Raw genomic sequence first — 22,899 nt, 5'->3', positions numbered from 1 at the left:
CGAGCTTCTGCTGGCCATTTCGGCGCGCAAACCACTGGTACCGATGGCAATCGGCGCAGCGCGCGGAAGCGCCAGGATATCTTGGGGCAAGCGCCTTCAGCCTCCGGCGCATTGCTCGCGGCCGGCGGGAGCCGCGCTCAGGCTGAGGAAGCGGCCATTCTATAGCCTTGGACGGGCTGGCGTTGCACATACGCCAGTTTAGAGCCTGCGCTCGAGTGACCTCAATTTGCGCAAAGAAGTAGCGAGAAAGTATTCGAAGTTGCGCAAAAGTTGGGCAAACTGAACCCTCTGAGATATAGTACTCATGTATGCATTCTCGCAGTGAAATCAGATCTAGCAGCCACCAAAGCAGTGAGAATGTTCCGACACGATTGCTGAGGTAGCATTATGTTTGACAGTCGGATGGTCACAAATTTCTTGTTTTTCCAAGTGAGAAAATGATGCGAAAAATCTGGTTTCGCTTGATCTCCGTCAACGACCACCTGAACAGCGCTGCTGCTTGTCGCCGAGGTCGTTTTGGTTTGTTTCGAGACGCACTTCAACGAACAAGTGCTTGCCGCAGAGCTGCCTTGTTTGCCGAGTACACATTTTGGGCCCGAAGCTGCTTGGCGCGAAACGCAGTTGCTCTATTGAAAAAGAGAGGACACTTTTTCTTTTGCGCTTCGATTCACCAAGAAGCCTGTGAGAATTCTTGCCGAGCACCAAGAATCTTGGTGCTCGATGCTCGATGTCCTCCAGTTGTCGCACCCCCTTCTCTGCCTTGGCCGTGGCCGGTGCCAAAAGGCGGTCAGATGAAAACCAAAAGTGCAGGGGCAGGCCCCGGGTGCCTGTCCCCCATTTTCGCCAATTCCACTGCAAGTGACTCTTTCCTCCGGGCATTGCTGCTGTGATTGACTGTGAGTCAAGCTGCTAATCCCGCGCTGAAGAATAGACGGAGTCATCGGCGGCCGTCTGGGCGGGTCTGTCCACAGTACGGGGCACTGCAAATTGCAATCTGCAATACACTGCATGCCTTGAATGCATAGTAAAGCAAGCCGCACGCACGATCCTCCGTATCGTTATCATGACGCTCGGAAACCGGACCTGCATCCGCAGACTGCAGTGCTCAAGGATGAAAGCCGGACGAACGAGTGTCTTGATCATGATCGCAGCGACTTTCCATAGAGCCCAGCGTTACCGTTGGCGCCACATGACTGGCAACAGCAGCGAGTTCCTCAATTCTTGAAGGGGAGCTTGCGAAGACCATGCATGTTCGGACAAGCCGGCGCATTGCGGAGACATCGCGTTGTGTTTGTTGGGTCACTCCCGTGCATGGCGTGAGCAGATAAAGGACAGTATTCTGTGACCATTTTCGTAGTCGCGACTTTTCAAGGCAAAATTCTGATTAGCATGGCGCGAAATGTGACGACAATCCCCGGCGGGACTTTCTGTTGCGGCGAGGAAGCGTTGGCGTTGGCGTGCGCATGAAGCAAGGCTCGTTTGCACCGCGTCCCCGTCACGACAGACGCGAAGCGCGCGTTTACGAGCGAAGAGAGCTGACTCACAATCGAACAGCGACGCATGCGAGCCAGCCAAGTCCTGAGAAAGTCTCAGCGTCGCGCATAGGCGCTTCTGCTCGCGATGGCTTCACAGGCGTTGTCCTCGTGAAGGTCAATGCGGCGATAAAGCGTTGGAGCAGCGCTTCCATCGCTGGTCGACGCGGTTGCGATGAATTTACATGTAGTACGTACATTGCAGTTGTCATCGAGGAGCGAGGCACGCACTGTGTGATTCCAGTGACGAAGACCAGCATCATCTGCAGCGCCAGTGGCGACCGAAGGCAATCCGACGACAATGATGATCGCAACACGAGCTTTCTGGCGTTGCATCCTCGCCTTTCACGCCTGGAAGTGTGGCATGCGCAGCAAGATCTGCTTTGCAAACCACAAAAATCACACTAGACCAAATTTTGACATTACAGCTTTACTATTAAGTGGACCACATCAATTAAGTTTCCTTTTCTTTTCAACCAATTGCGTCCAGGAGTGCTAACTCGAAATGGTGCGTGGATCTGTACGCTGCGTCTGCGCTGTGCTACATGTAACCCGCTTCTCTGCTTCGTGTGCACTTCGTTCTTGCTAGGCGGCAGATCGCTTCAACATCAACCGGCAGTGGGAGCACCTACAGGCCAAATATGTGGGAACGGGCCACGCTGACACGACCAAATTGTGCGTCGCTCGGACGTTGTAATAATGACTCCTCAACTAACTCGCTAACTCGCAATTACTGTTTATGATGCTGTTGTAGTGAGTGGGCAGTGAACCAGCAGCGCGACACACTGGCGTCTCACTTGGGTCACTCAGACATGCTAGCGTACTTCGCTGTGGCGGAGAACGAGTCCATGGGCCGTGTGCGCTACAACATGTTGGAAAAAATGCTCCAACCTTGCGGACCACCACCACAAAAGGAAGAGGAATAGTGACACGCCACTCGGCCACTGCAGCAGCTACGGCTTATTCATAAAGAAGGTGGACGCAATGTCTGTGTGGTACCTATTTGCGCTGATGTTATACTACTGCAATATTTTATCTGTGAGGTCGATAGCCGCTGGATTTCCAGCTCGACACAGACGAACGGATCGTACACTGGTCGTCCTGGATGATGCGAGCCTCCAACGACACCACTCCGTGCAGCTCCGACAACAGATTCGCCTTCTTGCGAAGCAGCTCGGTCTCCGACATCTTTTCACAAACATAAAATTTGAATCGGGCTAGAATTAGATCAATGCAATGGTTGTACGAACCGTGTGGAGGTTTGAAGCCGTGAGTGTTGAAAGCGATGGAGGTGCGTTGCGTGCCAATCGCTCGCGGTCTTGCTTTCGGTATACGTTCTTGTAGAACTCGACCTCTTGAGAAGTCTGCGCGCTGCCTCTGTAATTAGACGCTGTAGGGCAATCATCTAGAATATTGCAGTGATAAATCAGGCAACATTTCACGCGGACGCTGCACACACAGCAGCGTACCTGTGTCCTCTGTCTTGGCAGTCGATACACGAGGCACAGCAAGGCGATCCAGCGACTCCTTCGTGAATGTCACCTTGTGTGGCTTCCGTTTGCATTCTGCTCGACGCCCAGCACTCTTTCGTTTAGTATCGTTAGGAGCAAGTGTCACCATTCCACCAGTCGCCTTCCATTCGGCAATTTTGGCATTCAGCAGCAATGCGTGGTCTTCTTGGATGTGGCGAAGTCGATCGCGATCTGCGCTTCGTTCACGGATGAACTGCTTCTCGAGTCGCTTGACCTCTTGCTTGTTGATGGCCTTATGTAATTTTTGTTTGCGCTGCTCCTCCGCTTGCAGAGCGTCCTGCACGGCCTCAATGTAGTAAGCGTTCTGCTTTGCACACAGTAGCTGCAATGCCGTCCCGTTCTCGATGTTGCTCATGGAATGCCAGAATAGAAATGGCACATTGGTGCTGTGGCTTGATGCTAACTTTAGGGTTGGCTAACGCAAATATTGCGATCGGGAATGCTAAAACATGCAAACACGAAATATCAAGCCCATTTGATGAAAATCAATAGTTACGACTGAGACGTCAAATAGATGGCACCAAGGCTCGATGAGGTTGTATTAGATAAAATGTATCCTAAACTAGCTCCACCGCAGCAAGATGTTATGATGATCCCTTCAAAAGTCTATTCAGATCCCTTCGGTTTGCTTGTTCGAAGTTGAGATAGCAACACCCATGACCACGTTCGACTCGATCGCAGTCGTGAAGTGCGGGTCGGTTACCACACGGGCCAGAGAGAGACCAGGCACGACTGGAGGAGATTGTCCCTTTGCTCGAGGATTCTCGGTGGACGTCCCATGCTTGTGACGAACCCAGCTTACTGTATGAGGGCCGTTTCCGTTCCGAAACTTTGAGTAATTGTTCGCTGAAACAGTCCAAACCGGGTCGTTGCTCATGAATGCAATCCTGCAGTTGCTCGCTCCCGTTGCAACCGCAGCACTTTGCCAAACAAAAAATGTGGCGAGTGCTCCCGCTGACGCGCTGCTGTTCTCTCTCGAGGAGGCTGCATATTCGTACCGTACTAAGACGTCGCCGCCGTTTAAAAAACCGCATAGGAATGGCATCCTGCATTCTAAGACTACGTACGCCACTTGCAAAAGTTTAGCAAAGAGACGCAAAAAATTTGCATCCGGCTGTAAATATTCTTTAAAACTCCAGAAATGAGGAATTGCTTGTAGTAATTCCTCAATTTCTGCGGCTGGTCAACTGTAGCCATTTTATGTCACTCTTCGAAATAGTGCCTTTCAACTGTCGGTTGCGCATTTACCGTCGCCAAGCATCATCAACCATGCGCTTTCGGCCGTGCATCGATATCCACGCTGGCGAGGTGAAGCAGATCGTGGGCTCCACGCTCACAGACGCCGAAGGCGTGGGCCCCGTCACCAACTTCGTGGCTTCTCAGAGTGCCGGCGATTTCGCGCGGTACGTCGTAAAACGACAGTTTTCGCCGGTTTTGGCACATTTTCCATTAATTAATTGCATTTCCCAATGGTTCCTTGCCGACAACAGCATGTACAAGAAGGACGGACTGGTAGGCGGCCATGTCATCATGTTAGGCGCGTCGGAAGCCAACACAAACGCGGCACTGGATGCTCTGCAGAGCTACCCCGGAGGACTCCAAGTGGGCGGTCAGTAGATTTCGGTGCTAGTGCTCCAGGAGATGGTGAACTGATGGTATTTCTGTAGGTGGCATCAATGCTGACAACTGCCAGTTCTTTGTGGAGAAGGGCGCGAGCCATGTGATCGTCACGTCCTACGTGTTCCGTGACGGTCAGATCGACTTCGAGCGACTCGAGAAGCTCAAGCAGCTTATCGGCAAGGAACACTTGGTGTTGGACCTCAGCTGCCGCAAGAAAGTAGAGGACAACAAGTTCTACGTCATGACGGACCGCTGGCAGAAGTTCACCACGACGTCCATCGAGTGCGTTGCCAGTGAGACTTGGCTTCTAGATGTGATTTTACTAACTCGATATTGTTGATTGAGTAGTGAGGCGTTGTTCCACCGCCTCGCTGAATACTGCGATGAGTTTTTGGTACATGCCGTGGATGTAGAAGGCAAACGGTGCGGCATCCAGGTACGAGATTCTGTCTGCATTTACTGCTATGTACGCGGACTTAACACAATTTGAATTTTTGCAGCAAGAACTTGTCGAATTGCTGGCCAAGTGGAGCCCCCTCCCTGTTACATATGCTGGTGGTGCTAGCTCTCTGGTACGCTGTTATTTTACCACCGAACGCAACTCTATGCTTACTATGGTGTTTGAATTATGCTATCATCAGGATGATCTGGACTTCGTGGAGCGCATCGGTAGTGGCAAGGTAAGCAATACGACAGCTCGTGAAGTTATGATACTTGGAACTAGGACTGACCTAACTAATTCATTGCGTGCAGGTCGACCTCTCGATTGGCAGTGCACTCGACATCTTCGGTGGTGATATCCGCTACGAGGACGTCGTTGCATGGGACAAGAAGCGCGGAGAAAACTAGATATCGCGCTGGTATCACATCCCCGCACTCATATCGTTGATATGAGTTCGAATAACAGCGTTTTATTCAGCTATTCATCCGCTGCATCTTCGAATTCGTTGTCACTCCTCGTTTCTATCTGCTCCTCCATGGAATTCACAGCCGCTTCCAGATAATAGTTCTCTTCGTGCACCTCTGTTGGATGCACTGCAGTTGCTTCCTGGTGATAATTTTCACTCTCCTCGCTTTCTTGTAAGTATTCATGCTGCAGCTCTGTTGGGTGTACAGCAGCCACTTCATGATGATAATACTCCTCTCTATACTCATTGTCTGCCGCTGGATACGAACCGAACGAGGTCTCAGCGTCAACGACTTCTGAATACTCGTTATCAAACGGAGGACTTTCGGCCATCGTCGCCTCCGCCACAGCCTGTGCTGCGATCTGCAGTGCCTCCTTCAGCGTCACAATCTCGTCCTTATAGCTGCGCAAGAGCTGCTCGAGCCCTGCTCGTGACTCATACTCCCGCTTGAGTGACTCATGCGCTGCATCCTTCTGCATCCGAACATGAAGCAGTTTCTAAAACAATTGCATTTAGTCAGTGCTAGTTTCCAGAATTCACTCAAATTATTCCTCACCAATTGTTCCTGTTCTAGTAATTGTCGTGTAGTATCATGAGCAGCCCGTTCCTGATCGACAAGTCTTCGTATTAACCGCAGCACCCGCCACACGCGCAGTATACCTAGAAGCCGTGCAGCTGACACAAGGCGTGTTACTACGATTAATATCCTTATGAACACAGTCGAAATCCTACCTTTTGTCTGTGCGTACAGCTCTACACCGAGGGATATACTGACGACAACGAGATCCAAAATGTATCCAGCGTGGGCGAAGAATTTGTGTCGAAATGCCGCTAGCAGCACGGTCAACTCGATCAAAAAGAGGAACAGTGTGAACCCCGTGAAGGACTCCACCAGACGAGTCGCAATTCGGACTAATAGTGGTGCATCTTCTGTTGTGAGTTGTTGCAGTTGTAGCTGGTCGTGTAGGTGGATTTCCACTGCAGTGCAGCCGATATCAAGCGCTATGAGTAGAATCATTACCACCTGAGCCTCTGTCGTCTCCAAAATGGCCCCCAGTCTGCCCTCAAGTGACGTGAAATGGGCATCTTCTTCGCTGTCTATCTCGGTATCATTGCTATTGTCTTGATTCGGGCACTGAGCCTTAAGGCGCCGCTGCTTCTGCTTCCACGATGTGCTGCTGTTGCTGCTCGTGCTGCTGCGTGTACTGACAGTGGACTCAGCGTCGCTGGTCGCCTTGATCTCCCCAGTCTTACGACGAATCTTACGTCTCTCCATTGGCAGCGAATCTAAAGATGAAGCACACCGAATACTACGCGAAAGGTTGGAAATAGTCTGAAAGATCGGCGGGCGACCGTTTAATATTGACTCATTACGCAATATCCACGCCATGGCGTGCACGTGTCCACCTTACTAAAGCTTCAGCACCGTGTTCTGTTCCAGATGTAGTACCGTCTTGGACAGCGTGTCGAGTTGGTCCAGATCCACTACCGTCGAGGGTCCGCGTCGTACGTTGGCCAATGGTTTCGGTAGGATCAGTTGGTCTGCAGTGGACACTTCCCAACCCAGTGATGAGCAGTCTGTAGCAGCCATATACAGCACGTGAATACACCAAGCAGCATGATACAACTGGTTACTATGACAAAACTCACACTGTACAGCGTCTTCGTGCCTCACAAAGCCCAGCGCTAATGCTGCGTCACCCACAGACACCGCTGAGTACGCCAGACTCAGCAGCTCGGCTGCATCCTCGCGTGTAGAAGCTACAGAGCAAGGAATCACGCTGTTCAGTCCATACCTGCGTATCAACTACACCGCAAATAGTCTACGCACTCTTAAGCGCCTCCACGAGTTCTTGCAGTGATGGAGACCAGTCGTAGTCCATCGCGGCGTAGGCTGCTGCTAGATTCCTATCCGTACAAGGCACCACGAAGGTCAGTATCTTTCACTTTATGATACACGACGACTTTCCAGCCTCTTACCGCTGCCACAGCGCCTTGCTGACTTCCCAGACGTTGCGCAGCTCCTCGGACATTTGCTTAATCTCGATCGGTATGCGTTTCCACAGGAACCGCGCATCGTTGAGGTTCTTGGACAGCAGCACAACCAGCAGGTAGCTCGCGTACAAGTCCGGAGAAAGCGCAGAGTGTGGAGAGGACGTGGCCGTCGCTGCCACGAGCTCCAGCTCCTCGGAGACGCTCTTGAGCTGTTGTACCAGCTTGCGCGCAGTCTCGCGGTCGCTAGAAGCGGCGTGGGCTGCCAGGAGCTCCTCGCGCTGCGTCTGTAGCGTCTCGACCAGGTTGTCCATACTCAACTGTGGATAATGTTTCTCTAATCAGATTTCGAGCTGAGTATCAGATGGTTTGTCTGATAAATTTGTGTTACCCACATCTTGAAGTCTGATTCCATTTGATTTTCGGAAGGCTAGAAGAAGAAGAGTGACGAGAATGGCGACGGGCGAGCAATATTTGACCAAGAATTATGAGAAGTGGAACAACTTCCAGGTGTGTAGCATGTTACCCACCTTCTCCCCCATTTCTGGTGGCTGTAATTATGCCATTGCGACTACCATCCGCTTAGTAGATGCGGATTTATACCAATTCTAAAAACCTTATCCGAATTCCTGTCTCTCTTACGCTGTTTTAACTGCACAGGACGACTCGGACTCGGACAATGAAGATGTACCACGAGTACCCACTCAGTTCGACGTGGAAGGCGACGGTTTGTATTGAACCTCATTGAATTAATCCCTTCCTTCTAGAGTGCTAATGTTAACTATTGTCATGCTGCTTGCAGCCGACATTGTGATCAGCACGGAGATGCTGCTAACTCTCAAGCAAGTAGAGCGCTACCGCAAGCTGGAGAAGAAGCAGTTGGAAGTCTGGCAAGTTGTTGTTCGTCAACTCCGCGTATGGTCGGCGTCCAGTGCTGGTGCTGACGACGGACAAGACGCGGTACCCTGTCGTCCGTACTGCATTCTGGTAAACAACTTGTACCCGCTGGGCCAAGTAGTGTCCAAGAAGATCTGCGACCCACCCGAGGTGTACCCATCGCCTCAAACGGTGCTGGACTTGACGCTACAGGCGATGCTAGACCCTCCTACGAACACTCCTCAACACCGTCCAGACAAGATCGTCTTCCCGGACAAGAACTTTGTCGGTCAGCTACGTAAGAGCTACTCTTCGCTGGGTATTGAGTGCTCTTATTTATCCGAATCGGACGGCATCGACGCCTACATCCAGTACGTTGTAAGCTATTCTACAGGCATCTATCACGTGATATAGTAACGATACGTTGCTGTTTTATACAGAGAGTTATCGCAGCACCTGATCCGGAAGGACCTTGCATCTGTAGCGGAAGTGAGCGAGCGTGCTGGTCTGATCTCGGGCGCTGGTGTGACGACTGAAGCGCTGGCAGCTTTCTATTCAGCTTGCGAGCAGTACGCGAAGTTGGAGCCATGGGACCGTCTCGCTGAGCGTCAAGCCATTCAAGTTGACGCTGTGGGGGATGAAGAACTTCGCTTGGATGCGCGTCACCACGTGGGTCGAGGCACAGTCTTCTCGTCCGTCATCAGCACGCGCACTGGCGGTGGCCCGAACGGTGAAGGTGGTGACCATATTCGCGGCATGGCGTTGTTTTATACACGAGCAGATCTGGAGCGTCGTGTCTTGCCGCCTGGAGAGCAATTGGCGTTAATGGAGAACCCCGAATTACGTCGATGTGCCAAGTGTGACAAGCGCGCGGCTCCAGGCAAGGAACTGAAGCGTTGTACACGCTGCAAATGCACGTTTTACTGCGATGCTCAGTGCCAGCGTGGCCACTGGAAGGACCACAAGGTGAGCTGCACTCCGCCTGGGAGCACCACTAGCGGTCCTGGAGAACACAAGATCGTGTGGGGAGCTAAGGAGATGTCGATCCTCTACGGTCCGCAGACTTCTGTGCCGTTTGACGACTTGGATGTCATCACGAAACACTCGTTGCCTATTGCCAAGGTCAAGGGCGAGTTCTTGTACCCATCTGCTGTGGTGTTCCGGAAGGGTGATCCGAGTGTTCCGGATGTGTCCGAACTGGCGTGGCTCACTCGAGCGTTGAATGCGCAGATTGAGCTTGTGGGCAAGCAGCCGTTGTTCATGCAGGACACGATGGGTGAACTTTTGGGGTTGGATGATAGTGAGCCGCGTAAGCTGGAGCTGCAGTGTAAGACGCTTGGACATGACGACCATCTCGTGATCCGGAACAGTACCGTGTTAACTATGCACGACGTAGAGCGACTGCGTAAAGTGATCAAGAAACAACAGGTTGGCGCTCAAAAGGATGAAGGTGAGACCCAGGAAGCTAATGAGACAAAGGACGAGAGCGACGACGATGGCGCTGACTTGCAGGATGGCGAGAAAGGCTGCAATGTTATGTAACGAGATCTTCAGGAGTTGCGTAACAAGTTAGGAACATTGACATGGTTAAATATATTGATGTTGGTAACTTTACCACTGTGGCTGGTGGTAGACAGCACGTTGGAAGAATGGAGCGAACACTACGGCCATAAAGAGGAGCGTATCGAGTCGGTCCAGAACGCCACCGCCGACACGAAGATAGGAGCCTGTCTTGGAGACCTTGGCGATCTTCTTGAGGCTTAGAAGGAAGAGCTTGCCTATATGGGCACACACGACTGCACCGGCACTAATCAACGCGACGAGTACGACGTTCATGTCAAACTCCACGTAGTTGGTAGCCAGGAACGCAGTGCCGACAGCGAATCCAATGGCTCCGATCATCTTTTCAACGTTCTGCTGCGACGACACGTGCTTTGACAGCGAGTGCATCCACGGGAACTGCACAGCCTTCAGTAGACGCGCAGTGAGGAACGCTCCCAGCTCTGAACTCCACACAATGACGAAAAAACCAGCCAATGCACCGCTGGCACGAACTCGAATCGACTGCTCGAAGAGCTCCAGTACGGCAGCTGAGCAGCTCAAGTACAGTAAACCAGCCACATCAAGGACGATCATAAGAGCCGATTCCACTGGGTCTTTGCTTGTCACTGCACGCGTAACGAGCAAAAGACACACGCCCAGCAGCAGCAACGAGTACGACTCCACCGCCACTGCCAGATACTTGTCCATGGCATATCGACTGTCCAATTCGCCGTTGAAGCCATCCACTGAGCCGCTTCCATTGCCACTGACACCACTGGATGGATCCACATCGCTACGTAGCACCACATTCAGCGAGGATAAGAAGAAATAAGCGTACCGGATCAACACGCACAATGCTGTGGGTGCATCTGGTGCTAAAGCTGCCGAGAACATGCCGACGAATGCGCTGACTCCGACATAAATCATGGGCATTTGCGTACTCCCCGGCACAAAACAGAGCCCAACCGCAGCCCCTGCCGCTAATACCGATAGTACCAAAGCTGCGAATAGTTTACTGCCACAGCACAACTTCTCGGCCATCGGCGTGACTGCTGCTGTCTCCTCGTCCACCGCGTAGGCGATGATCTGTCTGTACATCTCCCTCGACGTCTGCTTCTCGTGCAGCTTGAAGGGCATGAAGAGCTTTAGACGCACTCGATACGCCAACCATGCGAACTCGTAGCCTGCAATCGCCACAATTACTGCGTAGACATAGGGCAGTGCTCCTCCATGACGCATGCCGCGCTCAATGTCCACAGGCAAATAGGCTGACAACACGACACCAGCTGCTGCTCCAAGAAGAAGTAGTGAGTCGAAGGCCAAGCGGATGAGCTGGCAGCAGCTCAGACGCTTGGACACAGCCTCCTCCTCATACCACGAAGGCTGGCCGACCTCTTCGGACATGGGCTGACCTCGCAGCATTGCTACGGACGATCCTGGACGTAGCAGCACGGGACTGTCGTCCATAACGTCGGGGTACGCGTCCGACGGGAAGCTTGGGATGGAGAACATGCCGCCGCCGTCTCCTAAGACTGGATGCGGCCCCAGTTTGGGGTCCATCGGTCGCAATTCCATCATACTCATTGTCGCTAGAGGTGGAAGATGCAATTGTGAGGAGCTACTACGGAGCTGCTCGCTGGAAAGGCATGAACTGCTCAGTATAGTGAACGCAAGTAATGCGAGTTCAGCACGTTTTTCCAGTACGACGGCTGTTTATCGAAAGATAGAGCTTTGCACGTCATTAAAGCTAATCGGATACTACAAGAAGTATAAAGGGAAAATGTGATAATAGAGTGATTGAGCAACATTCAAGCAACTTTAGAGAAGCTTCCAACGGCAAGCAACATTAGAAGAAAATAGTCGATTAACGTCTTGGAACGTGATCAAGATGGTTAACGGTAAAGCAAATCATAGCTAACGATTTTTATTGAAAGGCACGAAGTATCCTCGATGCCTATGCAATGCTCACGTAGTCACTGCACACTGCAATTGAAGAAGAGGAGCATAGCTAGAGTACACTGAAGTTCGCGCGATCAGTTTAGTCCGAGTGCAGGCCAAGAGGCATGGAAGGAGCCTGTGTGGCGACACGCACGGCGCCAATGGCGAAAACCTCGCGACGGGTGGCCTGGTGGACGATCTCAATGCGCTCGCCGGGGCCTGCGAACAGCACAGTGTGCTGACCGACCTCGTCGCCCAGACGCAGAGAGTGCGTCGGAGCCTGGCCGGTCTCGCCCAGGCACGGAGCGCCCGTAGCAGCCAGCGACTTGACCAGCGTCTTGGCTGTGCCGCTGGGAGCATCCAGCTTCTTGGTGTGGTGGATCTCCGTCACTTCGACGTTCCAGCCCTCCGAGGGCAGCTTGAAGGCAGCAGCCTTGATCAGCTCCGACACGAGCGGTACACCCACCGAGAAGTTGGAGCGGAGGGCAACAGGGGCCAGCTTCGAGTAGGCCTCCAGGTCCTCCATGGGCAGAGCACCGGTAGTGCCCACAACCAGAGCAGGCAGCTTGCTGATCTTGCCAGCGTCCTTCTGTTCGCGCAGGTACGAGATGACCTTCTTGGTGCCAGCAGGCAGCGTCACGTCAATGACAACGTCCACGTTGTTAAGGTCCGGGGCCTGGACGCCAGTCTCAAGGCGCGTAACGATAGCGCCAGCGTAGCTAGCGTCGTTGTCAACCTTGCTGAGCTCAGTCACAATGAGCGAGCCCAGACGACCGTCGTGGCCGTGCACGGCGACGCGAACACCCTGGCCGGTGCTGGAGGTCGAAGCCTCCTCCGTCTTCTTCTGGGCAGCGAAGACCTCCTGGTACTCGCGGATAGCGTCCGCAAGACGACGAGCGCCGAGCTGCATGTCCGGGAAGTCGTACCACGAGAAACTGAGACGCAGGAAGTTCTTCATGTTACTACTGAACGAGGCACCGGGCAGGAACATGACCTTGTGCTTCTGAGCAATAGGCAGCAGGTCGCTGGCGTTCATACCCTCAGGCAGACGCACCAGGACGAAGTAGCCACCATCCGGGACCTCGAACGTCACACCTTCAGGCAGACAGGTCTTCAGCTCCTTCATGAGAGCATCAGCACGGCCCCACAGCGTCTGTACAGTGGTGTCCAGGTGTTCCTGCTGCAGTCCCGAGGCGATAGCAGCGTGGACGATACCGGAAATGACGGGGCTGATACCACCGCTCGAGTCGAGCTGACCACAGCCCTCGATCTTGCTCAGAAGCTTGTGAGAGCCCTGGATCCAACCCAGACGAAGAGCAGGAGCCAGGATCTTGGAGAAACTGCCAAGAGCGAGCACCGTGTCGTGCTCGTCGAACGTGAACATGGGCGGAGGAGGCGTCACGTGCGGGAAGGACAGCAGCTGGTACACCTCATCGGCCACGATGATGAAGCCGTACTTGACACTGAGGTCTACGAGACGCTTGCGCTTCTCCACACTGAGCGTACGGCCCGTGGGGTTGTGGCACGTAGGGATAGTGTAGAGAATCTTAGGAACAATGCCGCGCTGAAGCAGACGCTCGAGCTCGTCGATGTCCAGTCCGTCCTCCTCCATGCGGATCTGACGCACGTTGATCTTAAAGTCCTTCATGATGCTGAGAGCAAGGAAGTACGAGGGCTCCTCCATGAACACGAGGTCGCCCGACTGCAGGAACAGCGAGCAGATGAGCGCCAGACCGCCAGTCACGCCGTTGGTCACGAAGAGCTTCTCCGGGTCCACTGCGTGCTGGTATCCCTTGGTCAGGAACTCAGCCAGGGTCTTACGAAACTTGGGGTAGCCCTTAATCACACCGTACTGCAGGAACATGGGGTCCGTCTCGGCGAACTTAAGCGTAGCAGCCTCACGGATCTTGTCCAGCGGCAGCATGGCAGGAGCGGGCTGACCAACCTTGAAGTTGATCATCTCGTCCGCCTTGGGCACATCGTACTGGCCGTAGTCACCCATGTTTAAGTCTTGTTAGCGTTGGTCTTGCTCCGAACAGGTCGAAAGAGGAAGTGGCACGACACGTACGTAAGCGTGTTGAGTGGCTACGATGTGAGCCCCAGTTGAAAAACCTGATTTTAGGTGGTAGAGCGCATCCGTTGAAAGTGAATACAATACACAAGTCTAAACTCCGACGGCGGATGTAGGCATCTTCTGGTCTTAAGGTAGGACGTCTGTACAGAGCCGTGCGCAAACACGCGATTGGCTAAACCGCCTCTTCCCCTCAACAGATTGGATGAGATTGACATGCACTGCAACTTGACCTGCAACAAGGACTCCTTGTCAAGGAGACAGTGCTAGTGCTAAATCATTGAGCTCTTTGAGTCATAGAGGTTATCCGGCGGCAAGGTGATGCATATATGAGCTTTACAAGGAACCATTGTGTCATGAAATACAATATGGGCACAGCTATTGCCATTCTTAGACATTTTACAAATAAAATGCGTTAAATTAACACTAAAAGAACGCAGAGCTTCTTATTTTGTGCTAATCGATTGAACTGTTGTCTAGTGTTTCAAGTATAAATTCGCAGTAGGGAGACGATTTCCTGTTGGCAAATGGGGCACGTGGGGTATTGCGCCGTGCAATTGCGGCGATACGTCTCGGCATCCTGTTCACAGAAGCAAAGGTGACCGCACGGCACGACTGCTGTCACAGCTTGCTGGTCCTTGCACACCACACACTCGGTCTTCTCGAGAATAACAGCATTCTTCAGTGCGTGAACATTGCGATCCACTTCTTTAAGCAGACTGCGCGTTGTCTGCTCCAGCAACCGCTTCTGATCAGCAACCAGCGCCATCTTGTCGTTCATCTGCTCGCATAGCTGCTCGTAACGCGACTTGACGGAGTTCTCCTGCTCAACACGCGCTTTCTCGAACGCGAATCGTTTCTCTGCATCACGCAGCAGTACTCGCAGTCGATCCACCTCTACCTCTGCAGCATCCAATTTCGTAAGCGAGTCGTTCAGTTGATCAAGGAACTCTTCTTCACGCTGCTTCCACTTCCGACGGAGCTGCCGCTCGCCTAGCAGTCGCCGCTGCCATTCTGTCTTGATTTCTGCATTGCGCTTCTTGAAGTGCTCAAGTTCACTCAGTAGCGACGCAATAGATGGAGTGTTATCGTCGCTGCCGGTGTAATCCTCGTCATCGTCATCACCCGCGCCAGAATTCTGGCTCAGTCTGCGTGTCAAGTCAGCCAATGGTCGTTTTTCAGCCGAGACATTGGCCGTAGTAGCACTCGTTTGAACATTTGGTTGGCTCTTCACAGCCTTTTTCGCGCTTGATCGAGGTGTCGTTTTGGGTTTTGCAGCAACTGGAGTCTCTGGATCAGATGTGTTATTACGTTGGGCAGCGGCATCTTTCGCTCGCTTGGCGAGTCGGTCTTGACGGCGTTGGGATCTCATTTTCTCCTTTTGCTGTGCTTCCAACTGGGCACGACTTGGTTCCTTGACCTTGGACTCCGGCGGACCAACCCAGTGACTCGCGTTGCGTACTCCACACACCCAGCAGTCTTGTCCTCGACTTGGCACCATCCATCGTGCTGCAAACGTCTCCGTAGGGTCGACGTTGATGTATCCGCCTTCTTCGTCACTGTCCTCGTCACTCGGATTCGTCACTACAGTCATCATAGCTTCAGACTTTACTTTATTGTCCTTCGACTTGATCTTCGGGGTGTACACCTTCATGGGTGCCTTGAAGAGCGTATTTTCCGATGCATTCTTGCCAATAATGCGGAGATGAGCCGCATCACTTGAACCAATATCCGGAAGCTTGTTCGAATAGTAGAAAATGCCTTCGCTAGACACGACAACGATAGTCTTTCCGTCATCACTCGCAGCAAGAGATTCCAGCATGACGTTGGATCGCCGCGACTTACTGATGCCACCACCGCCAAGCTTTTCCAGTTCAAACACCTGGCGAGGCAATCGCTCGCATGAGGAGTTCAAATTTGTTGAGTCCGGGAAACAGATTCGGTACGCTTCGCCCATGAGGGAAATTCCATACGCGTATTGTCCATGAATGGCGACGATATCTGTTGTGTTCTGGATGTTGAAGTGAGAATTCACAGTGTGGACTCCTCCCAAGAAACTCGTGTCTTCCGCTTCAGCAGAGTCGTCGTTGCCTTCATCGCCAGAGTTCGTTTTTGTGTATTCCATCGGCCACACACGGAGATTCTTGTCTCGACAAACCGCTGCAATCGCTAATACACCTGGAGATGCGCTTGATGGCAGAAACGCCGCCATCATTGCTGTGTTACCTCCAGCTACAAAATTTTGCAAGTGCTCCCAAATAGGCTCCTGATCATATCGCTCAGGCTCAACGAAGCGCCATAAATTCAGGTTGCCAACACCAAGACCAGTTAGAATGTAGTAGGCAGATCTGCAATTGGCGAGTCAAAGCAAGTCAGAAAGTGAGATAGCCATCGTATCGCGGGCATACGACAACAGTGGATTTCTACCTTTTGCGCGCACTTTCTTGCTGCTCCTGGACTGAAGAACCAACGGGTGGAACATACGTAGTCACATCTGCAAAGCCCTACAAAACGAGAAGTAGCAAACGTTGAGTTAGGATTCACCATTATACGACATCCACATAATCAATAGCTCACCCGAAGCTTCGAGTTGCCATGAAAATGTTTCTGAAACTGCTGGAAATCTTCGTCATCACCATCTAAAAATTCAAGCATGAGTGAGAACCACAGTGCTATCAAGAGCTTCTACATCAGGACCCACCCTTTTCGTTGCGATAATGGTCCAGATTGATACTCATGACCACGCGCCGACGCTGTCGATCACCAGCAAAAATATAGCGGCCATCAGGGGAGATTTTCACACGCATATGCACATTATCCGATCTCTGTGAAGATTGCTCGTCAAGGTGGCCGAGCAGATATCCGTGACGGTCACTCGGGACACTGCTATCCATTTCGTAAAGTCGAACTGAGCCGTCTGTGAAGCCAACCACAACAATCTCGCCGTCTGGAGTCACGTCCAACGCCGTAGCTACGCTCTCCGTCGAGAAACAGATCGACCTCTGAGCAACAACTGGTCTGGACGACGTGAACAACTTGCGTACGGGCTTCGGTGGCGGTGTCGGGGTGTTCAAAGGCCGGTCAGCTGCAGAATTTGATGCTCCTGCACTACTCGATATCGTACGTGGTGCGGCACCACTAGAAGTACTATCATCGCTACTAACAGCAGCGCTTGATGCAGTTGATGGAGCAGTTGAGCCAGACGATGCAGCTGCAATAGCTGCTGTAGATTGTTCCGAGCTCGCGTCATCTGGATGTGACAGATCCACCATCATGGGGCCACTACGAGGTACAATCGCTTGTACTGCATCCCCTCCAGTCCCTGGACTACTCGTCATTCTTGCAGGTTTAGCTGGCGACTTATTAAACTTGGCCTGGAACGACTGGAACGGTGACTTGGTTGCTCTCACCGCCTTCGTCGCCTTGGCTGCAGGTGCAGCTTCCACTTGGTCCAATGCGGACGACAACAGCGGCGGGTGTCCATTGATTCTCGTCGAAGAAGCAGCAGCATCTGTTGTGGTGTCATCGAACACCAGCGGTCTCTTAGGCGACGCTGAGGCTCTGTGTCTCAAGGGACTCGTCAAAAACTCACTGCGTCGGAGCGGACTCGCCGTGTTACTGCGTTTCGGCCTCGCTGGACTGGCCAGCACTGAGCTCCTCGGTGGTCGGGCCGGACTCGAAAGATGCAGCGGGTTCACGCTCCTGGTCCGCGATGGGCTCGCCTGCTGCAGCGTGGGGCTCTTTAAGTTTAGCGGGTGGTTATGACGTCGTGCGGGGCTCGTAAAGCTCGGTCCAGCGGCGCGTCGAGCGGGAGACAAGATGCCTGCAGCGACGGCTGTTCTGGCTGCTGCGTCTCCATGCGGGGGCGACGTCTTCTGGCGCTTAGCGGAACGCTCAGTCTCGTCCGCTTTGGCCCCTGATGTGTCCTCCTGCTGCTGACGCTTCTTCTTGAGAGCCTCCAGGATCTGCTGCGCGCGGTTCTTGGTGCTATTGCGCGAGGCTGCCACGTTCTTCATGATCATCTTCTCCATGTTCATGCGGTTGCGCCGTACCTGGTCGCTACTGCGCGGCGCCGCCTTCTTGGCCAGAAGCTGGGCGGGCACTGCTGGGCGCGGGTTGCCATTGGAAGAGTGATGGTCATCGTCCTGCGACGCCATGAGTGCGCACTCGATTGTTGCACTTCCACCCTCCGCTTCGATGGCGGGTGCGCGCGCTTTTGAACCAAACCCTTCCGCGCCATTTTAGACTGCATGTTCATTGGTGGATAATTCCAAAATCAATTTTGAACCAATGGAAGGAGAGATGAAATTGGTGTTGAAAACACAACGCATTGCACAAAGAGATCCGATAATGAGGTTCATGTTGTTGCTGCTGGTGACGCTGGCTGTTGCTCTGCTTGGAGTCTGCAATGGAGAGAAAGCGTCGTTCCTAGACTTTACGATCCCGGATCTTAATGGTCGCCAGGTATCCATGCGAGAGTTCAACGCCTTCCCGGTCATTCTCGTGGTCAACGTGGCCAGCGAATGCGGATACACGGACAAGAACTACCGCGAGCTGCAGGTGATGCAGTCGAATACTACGTAGCCACGGTTCAAGTGAGTTAAAACACGGAAATACTTGTCTGTTTGTGCAGGAATTGTATGAAAAATACCACGACGAAGGCTTCACGGTGCTGGGTTTCCCGTGCAACCAGTTCGGCGGTCAGGAGCCTGGAACAGCTGAGGATATTCTAAAATTTACGAAGGAGAAATATCACGTGACGTTTCCGCTCTTCGCTAAGGTTGGTGATAATGGAGGAGGACAAAGAGCGGTGGGTTTCTGATACTGTCCTTACTGTTGCTTAGGTGGACGTGAATGGTGAAAATGCACATCCTCTGTTTAAGTTTTTGAAGACGAAACTGGATGGATTCGTCACCAATGACATCAAGTGGAACTTCACCAAGTTTTTGATTGTGAACCACGAACCGTTCAAGCGGTACGGAACGACGACGTCGCCGTCAGAGATCGAGAACGACATTGTGCACGCATTGCACAGCAGCCGACACGTTGACGCGTTCGACGATGGCGGCGCGACGGATGGCGACTACGGAGATGCCCACGATGAGTTGTAAGACATCGCAACTATCAGCAGTATTTGGTTACCGCTTGCTATTTGAATAACTTCAGATGGACGCAGACCTCTGCTACCAAAGTATTTGCCCCGAGCATCTCGTTTTGTTTACAGAATGATTCTGTCAGAATCACCTCTTGGTGTTTAGATTTTATAATGACCAACTCTGCCCAGTAAATGCACTAATCTACTCGTGTTCAATGCCGAACAACCAAGGACGCACTATCTTCACACAGAAAGAGACTGCAGAAGCAACTGGTGTCTTTCGGTTTGATGGACTTTTCGTCCACATGCAGTCGATTTCGAAAAGTTAGTGGCCGGAATATTGAAACTTTTTCTGCGTTTACCGAGGGTTTTGCAACAATTGAACTCTCTGTGATAAACCTCACTAGCTATGCAACTGGTTCCTAAACTTCGCGGAACTAAATTCTTCAGGAACACATGCACGAACACAGCAACAACGCAAAATCAACCTGGTAGGTTAAAAATATATATAGCCCAGCGTTGTGGAGAGTGCACGATTTCGGTGCAGGTCAGCAGGAGTCTGCCAACTTCTGTTCGCAATTCGTCACCTTGGGGTGACAATAAAACAAGAACCAAGTTATTTGTCACTATTTGCGTGCATTCTCGTAGTTTTCCTCGAACCAGGCCGTGGTCTGCTGCAAGCCTTTGCTGATCGGTGTGAACTGAAAATCCGGCAGTAAACGACGCAGCTTAGCGTTGCTCGCTGTCTTCTTGAACTGACCGTCTGCCTTGCTCGTATTGAACACGATCTCTCCTTTGAAATCCATTGCAGCAGCGATCTTCTGCGCCACGTCACCAACCGACACTTCGTCCTCTTCGTCCACAGACAAAATGAGAGGCTCCACACTGTCGTAGTGGTCCAACGTCCACAGCATCAGCCTCGCCACGTCATGACTGTAGATAAACTGCCTCAGTGGCTTGCCACTGCCCCAAATAACAAATGGCATCGAATCTCGTTTAGCCAAATAGCATTTGTGAATAAGTCCAGGAACTACGTGTCCGTCGTCAACGTTGAAGTTGTCGTGTGGTCCGTAAATGTTGGTGGGGATGACGGAAGTGAAGTTGCATCCGAATTGATCGGCGTAGCAGCGGTTGAGCGTGTCGACGAGTCTCTTGGCCATTGCGTAGCCCTCATTAGAGCTATGAGCTCGACCATTGTGCAGCATTGTCTCGTCAAGAGGGTATGCAGTCTCGGCTGGGAAGACACAAGTGGAGAGACACGAAACGAGCTTTTTCACGTCAAATTGTTGGCAGCACTGCAGCACCGAGTCGTTGATGGCCATGTTCTCTCGGAAGAAGTCCACTTTTCTCGATAGATTGTGGAACAGACCACCCACGAGCGCGGCCAGGTGCAGCACATGAGTTGGTCGTACACGCTCAAAGAGCTCGCGAGTCTGCTGGGGGTCGCGCAGATCAGCGTCTTTCGAGCCTACGAAGTGCCACTCGTCCTGCGGAGAGCCTAGAGATGCTACGACGTCCTGCAGCGCTCGACCCACGAGCCCCGTACCACCAGTGACCAGCACCACACTTCGAGTAGCTTTCTGATCATCCATGCTTGTCAAAAGCGCGATCTTTATTTATCAAGTTCAAAAATAATTTAATTATGTGTTTTCAGAGGTTAAGTTGAAGATCATTTCCTTTTTGTGACTAAAAAATTTCCTTTAGGTGTGTGCCTGTATTGCTTATAACGGTCTCTATGGCGCGACTTTGCTGGACTGGAACGAAGATAATCTTCGCAGTTTCGTGGTCGCGGCGAACACTGCTATTGGCATCGTTCCGCCAGAATGGTATTCCAACCGTTGGATGAATCACAGTGAATAGTTTTCGTGAATGACGTCAAACACCAGCTTGGACGTTATGCGGGGAAATGCCTGGTTGGCACTGAACAACACACGTCAAGTTGGAAACGTTGTTGTCTTCCTCGCTAGTAACATTGAAGGAGACCAGTTCATCCCACAGTGCCTGCTACCAATTATGTGCCGAGAGGTGGTGTGGTGTCTGTGGCTTGCTCAAGTAAGCATCAACACGCAAACTTCGCAGCTTCTAGTATTCCCGGTCGAAGAGGTTTCTACAATTAGGATCTCAAGCCACCTGATTTCTTATGAACTCGTAACTTTAGCCACTACAGTACGAGTTTTCCACAGTATTTATTCAGCTTGTTGTGTAGATCCCGCAATCTCTACGCAGCTAACAACCAGTTTACTGCTTCACCACTTCGGAATCGTCCCGGTTAAGATACTGCAGCATCGAGTCTTCGTAGATCTTGACGTCCTTGAACCCCATCACCTGCTCCAGAGCAAATGCCGTGTGGGCAGCCCGAATTCCACGCTGGCAGTACGTCATAACTGGTTTCTCCTTGTCGAGGTGGAAAATATCCATAAACACCTTGTCGAACTCTTCCTTGCTCTTAAACTTTCCGTTCTGGGTAAAATCCACGCCTTCCATCCAATTGAAGTTAACAGCTCCAGGGACGTGGCCTGTGCGTGCATTGCCATTGGCATCCTCACCCCAGTACTCGCCAGGGGATCTCGCGTCCACGAACTGTGTGGCAGGGTCCGCAATACCTTCCTGCACCGCCTTAAAGCCGACGAGCTTCTGCGTGTCCACAGGCTGCGTCCAGAGCGCTGAAGGCGTTTCTCGGTTTTCAAGCTCCCCCGTTTCTACTGCGTTATCATCAGCAACCCATTGCGTGAGACCTCCGTCCAGCACCTTAAGTTGCTCGACTGGGAAGCCATAGTGACGGAAAACCCACCACATGCGCGTGGCCTTGAGACTCATTTCGTCGTCATAAAACACAAGTGTCGCGTGTTTGGGGACCTGAAGTTGCTTCACTACATCTGCAAACAGCTGTGGGCTCACGACGCCCGTAGACTGCGGCGTCGGGTCCTTGAGCAATGATGAGGCCAACGTGAGGGGAATAGCGTCGGGGATATGCCCGCGAGGGTACGAGGCTGGGTGGTTGCAGTCCAGAAGCAGTAGCTCCGGTTTACCAGAGTCCTGTGCGTTGCGCACCCATTTCGAGTCAACTAGAGCTGAAAGAGATCGAGTGGATACAGCTGCGTAACTGCGCAAAAGAGGAGAACGGGCACGGAGGACGGTTTGTAGTAGCATACTTTGGGGCTTGAGTACGCCTTAATGTCGCTTTGCCCGTTGGATGGCATTCAGACGAAAAAACCCATAAAATTTTAATGGTTTTTTTCCGAATGAATGCCATCCCCGCCAATCAGCAAGAAGCAGAACTCTTAGTACTCAACGACAAAAGATCAAATCTCATAAAATACTACTTCTGGTTAGCAAAACAAAATATTACAATAAGAAAAAATCCGTACTCCAGAATAATATAGTAGTATTCTACATAAGTGTATTCTTAAATTGTATCATTTAAATGATATTCTAAATTAAAAACAATGTCAAAAATTTGGATTACCCAATTTGTTTTTGGGATCCTGTCGTCCCAAAAACAATTGAGCAATCCTAATTTTTAAGCCGAAAGCAACGTAGTTGTGTCCCGTAGTTAACTACCGTATGCCGTAATCATGCATAGGCTCACTTTGCAGTAGAAATACACTTGATGGGACTTTTAATTCAGGTCATTAAAATAGCATATCCATCCACTTACAAACGTCCTGTACATTTTTTTCTGATTGCACAACCCAACTTAAATGGGAATGGAAAAAATATTTCGAGAGATCTGATTGGCCGGGATGGCATTCAGACGAAAAAAAGCCATTAAAATTTTAATGGGTTTTTTTCG

At 51.8% G+C, this 22,899-nt stretch overlaps 15 protein-coding genes across 27 annotated transcripts; 5 read left to right on the top strand and 10 right to left on the bottom strand.

Annotated features, from left to right (window-relative positions):
- Nucleotides 1-219: 219 nt before the first annotated feature.
- PPTG_23406 (hypothetical protein) lies at nucleotides 220-1,924 on the bottom strand. The gene has a single exon (XM_008910357.1). It carries the CDS (start codon nucleotides 877-879, stop codon nucleotides 472-474), a length of 408 nt encoding a protein of 135 aa, XP_008908605.1. The 5' UTR covers nucleotides 880-1,924; the 3' UTR covers nucleotides 220-471.
- Nucleotides 1,464-1,940, top strand: PPTG_23405 (hypothetical protein; the record flags this gene model as incomplete). The annotated part of the gene is made up of 1 exon (XM_008910356.1): nucleotides 1,464-1,940. One exon carries the CDS (start codon nucleotides 1,464-1,466, stop codon nucleotides 1,938-1,940), a length of 477 nt encoding a protein of 158 aa, XP_008908604.1.
- Nucleotides 1,935-3,550, bottom strand: PPTG_13891. Of its 2 annotated transcripts, XM_008910353.1 has the most exons (3): nucleotides 3,002-3,550; nucleotides 2,783-2,937; nucleotides 1,935-2,720 (listed from the first exon to the last, which is right to left on the bottom strand). In XM_008910353.1, exons 1-3 carry the CDS (start codon nucleotides 3,417-3,419, stop codon nucleotides 2,565-2,567), a joined length of 729 nt encoding a protein of 242 aa, XP_008908601.1. In that variant the 5' UTR covers nucleotides 3,420-3,550; the 3' UTR covers nucleotides 1,935-2,564. The 2 variants fall into 2 exon arrangements, with proteins under 2 accessions (XP_008908601.1, XP_008908602.1); XM_008910354.1 differs by having other exon boundaries at nucleotides 1,935-2,937.
- Nucleotides 2,038-2,458, top strand: PPTG_13892 (hypothetical protein; the record flags this gene model as incomplete). Its single annotated transcript, XM_008910355.1, has 3 exons — nucleotides 2,038-2,052; nucleotides 2,122-2,207; nucleotides 2,287-2,458. 3 exons carry the CDS (start codon nucleotides 2,038-2,040, stop codon nucleotides 2,456-2,458), a joined length of 273 nt encoding a protein of 90 aa, XP_008908603.1.
- A 124-nt stretch (nucleotides 3,551-3,674) lies between the features above and the next one.
- PPTG_23404 (hypothetical protein) lies at nucleotides 3,675-3,941 on the bottom strand (the record flags this gene model as incomplete). Its single annotated transcript, XM_008910352.1, has 1 exon — nucleotides 3,675-3,941. The coding sequence occupies one exon, from the start codon at nucleotides 3,939-3,941 to the stop codon at nucleotides 3,675-3,677; it is 267 nt and encodes an 88-aa protein (XP_008908600.1).
- A 298-nt stretch (nucleotides 3,942-4,239) lies between these two features.
- Nucleotides 4,240-5,627, top strand: PPTG_13890. 2 transcript variants are annotated; one of them, XM_008910351.1, is made up of 7 exons: nucleotides 4,240-4,467; nucleotides 4,555-4,673; nucleotides 4,732-4,966; nucleotides 5,033-5,120; nucleotides 5,185-5,256; nucleotides 5,326-5,364; nucleotides 5,438-5,627. In XM_008910351.1, the coding sequence occupies exons 1-7, from the start codon at nucleotides 4,265-4,267 to the stop codon at nucleotides 5,531-5,533; spliced, it is 852 nt and encodes a 283-aa protein (XP_008908599.1). In that variant the 5' UTR covers nucleotides 4,240-4,264; the 3' UTR covers nucleotides 5,534-5,627. The 2 variants fall into 2 exon arrangements, with proteins under 2 accessions (XP_008908599.1, XP_008908598.1); XM_008910350.1 differs by having other exon boundaries at nucleotides 5,185-5,364.
- On the bottom strand, nucleotides 5,452-6,868 carry PPTG_13889 (the record flags this gene model as incomplete). Of its 2 annotated transcripts, XM_008910349.1 has the most annotated exons (3): nucleotides 5,513-6,089; nucleotides 6,149-6,267; nucleotides 6,325-6,868. In XM_008910349.1, the coding sequence occupies 3 exons, from the start codon at nucleotides 6,866-6,868 to the stop codon at nucleotides 5,604-5,606; spliced, it is 1,149 nt and encodes a 382-aa protein (XP_008908597.1). In that variant the 3' UTR covers nucleotides 5,513-5,603. The 2 variants fall into 2 exon arrangements, with proteins under 2 accessions (XP_008908596.1, XP_008908597.1); XM_008910348.1 differs by having other exon boundaries at nucleotides 5,452-6,089; nucleotides 6,149-6,868.
- Nucleotides 6,869-6,921: 53 nt separating this feature from the next.
- On the bottom strand, nucleotides 6,922-7,962 carry PPTG_13888. 2 transcript variants are annotated; one of them, XM_008910347.1, is made up of 4 exons: nucleotides 7,573-7,962; nucleotides 7,424-7,500; nucleotides 7,243-7,353; nucleotides 6,922-7,170 (listed from the first exon to the last, which is right to left on the bottom strand). In XM_008910347.1, the coding sequence occupies exons 1-4, from the start codon at nucleotides 7,896-7,898 to the stop codon at nucleotides 7,004-7,006; spliced, it is 681 nt and encodes a 226-aa protein (XP_008908595.1). In that variant the 5' UTR covers nucleotides 7,899-7,962; the 3' UTR covers nucleotides 6,922-7,003. The 2 variants fall into 2 exon arrangements, with proteins under 2 accessions (XP_008908595.1, XP_008908594.1); XM_008910346.1 differs by having other exon boundaries at nucleotides 6,922-7,353.
- Nucleotides 7,313-10,107, top strand: PPTG_13887 (hypothetical protein). Of its 5 annotated transcripts, none has more exons than XM_008910343.1 (5): nucleotides 7,313-7,524; nucleotides 7,603-8,094; nucleotides 8,245-8,311; nucleotides 8,387-8,831; nucleotides 8,901-10,107. In XM_008910343.1, the coding sequence occupies exons 2-5, from the start codon at nucleotides 8,038-8,040 to the stop codon at nucleotides 10,000-10,002; spliced, it is 1,671 nt and encodes a 556-aa protein (XP_008908591.1). In that variant the 5' UTR covers nucleotides 7,313-7,524; nucleotides 7,603-8,037; the 3' UTR covers nucleotides 10,003-10,107. The 5 variants fall into 5 exon arrangements, with proteins under 5 accessions (XP_008908591.1, XP_008908590.1, XP_008908593.1 ...); XM_008910342.1 differs by having other exon boundaries at nucleotides 7,584-8,094; XM_008910345.1 differs by having other exon boundaries at nucleotides 7,584-8,311.
- Nucleotides 10,036-11,604, bottom strand: PPTG_13886 (hypothetical protein). Its single transcript, XM_008910340.1, has one exon. It carries the CDS (start codon nucleotides 11,584-11,586, stop codon nucleotides 10,072-10,074), a length of 1,515 nt encoding a protein of 504 aa, XP_008908588.1. The 5' UTR covers nucleotides 11,587-11,604; the 3' UTR covers nucleotides 10,036-10,071.
- A 269-nt stretch (nucleotides 11,605-11,873) lies between these two features.
- On the bottom strand, nucleotides 11,874-14,046 carry PPTG_13885 (dihydrodipicolinate reductase). The gene has a single exon (XM_008910339.1). The coding sequence runs from the start codon at nucleotides 13,940-13,942 to the stop codon at nucleotides 12,041-12,043; it is 1,902 nt and encodes a 633-aa protein (XP_008908587.1). The 5' UTR covers nucleotides 13,943-14,046; the 3' UTR covers nucleotides 11,874-12,040.
- A 335-nt stretch (nucleotides 14,047-14,381) lies between these two features.
- Nucleotides 14,382-18,247, bottom strand: PPTG_13884 (hypothetical protein). Of its 5 annotated transcripts, XM_008910334.1 has the most exons (4): nucleotides 16,713-18,247; nucleotides 16,589-16,650; nucleotides 16,439-16,515; nucleotides 14,382-16,359 (listed from the first exon to the last, which is right to left on the bottom strand). In XM_008910334.1, exons 1-4 carry the CDS (start codon nucleotides 18,166-18,168, stop codon nucleotides 14,496-14,498), a joined length of 3,459 nt encoding a protein of 1,152 aa, XP_008908582.1. In that variant the 5' UTR covers nucleotides 18,169-18,247; the 3' UTR covers nucleotides 14,382-14,495. The 5 variants fall into 5 exon arrangements, with proteins under 5 accessions (XP_008908582.1, XP_008908583.1, XP_008908586.1 ...); XM_008910335.1 differs by having other exon boundaries at nucleotides 16,589-18,247; XM_008910338.1 differs by having other exon boundaries at nucleotides 16,439-16,650.
- Nucleotides 18,248-18,346: 99 nt separating this feature from the next.
- PPTG_13883 (hypothetical protein) lies at nucleotides 18,347-19,325 on the top strand. Its single transcript, XM_008910333.1, has 3 exons — nucleotides 18,347-18,571; nucleotides 18,645-18,791; nucleotides 18,856-19,325. The coding sequence occupies exons 1-3, from the start codon at nucleotides 18,362-18,364 to the stop codon at nucleotides 19,120-19,122; spliced, it is 624 nt and encodes a 207-aa protein (XP_008908581.1). The 5' UTR covers nucleotides 18,347-18,361; the 3' UTR covers nucleotides 19,123-19,325.
- Nucleotides 19,326-19,437: 112 nt separating this feature from the next.
- Nucleotides 19,438-20,916, bottom strand: PPTG_13882 (hypothetical protein). Its single transcript, XM_008910332.1, has one exon. The coding sequence runs from the start codon at nucleotides 20,696-20,698 to the stop codon at nucleotides 19,733-19,735; it is 966 nt and encodes a 321-aa protein (XP_008908580.1). The 5' UTR covers nucleotides 20,699-20,916; the 3' UTR covers nucleotides 19,438-19,732.
- Nucleotides 20,917-21,104: 188 nt separating this feature from the next.
- Nucleotides 21,105-22,319, bottom strand: PPTG_13881 (hypothetical protein). The gene has a single exon (XM_008910331.1). It carries the CDS (start codon nucleotides 22,254-22,256, stop codon nucleotides 21,345-21,347), a length of 912 nt encoding a protein of 303 aa, XP_008908579.1. The 5' UTR covers nucleotides 22,257-22,319; the 3' UTR covers nucleotides 21,105-21,344.
- Nucleotides 22,320-22,899: the final 580 nt, after the last annotated feature.

The sequence above is a fragment of the Phytophthora parasitica genome (genome assembly GCF_000247585.1).
Source record: "Phytophthora parasitica INRA-310 unplaced genomic scaffold supercont2.37, whole genome shotgun sequence".
NCBI lineage: Eukaryota > Oomycota > Peronosporomycetes > Peronosporales > Peronosporaceae > Phytophthora > Phytophthora nicotianae.
The sequence above is the reverse complement of the archived record's forward strand: the minus strand, read 5'-3'. Positions and strand labels throughout refer to the sequence as shown.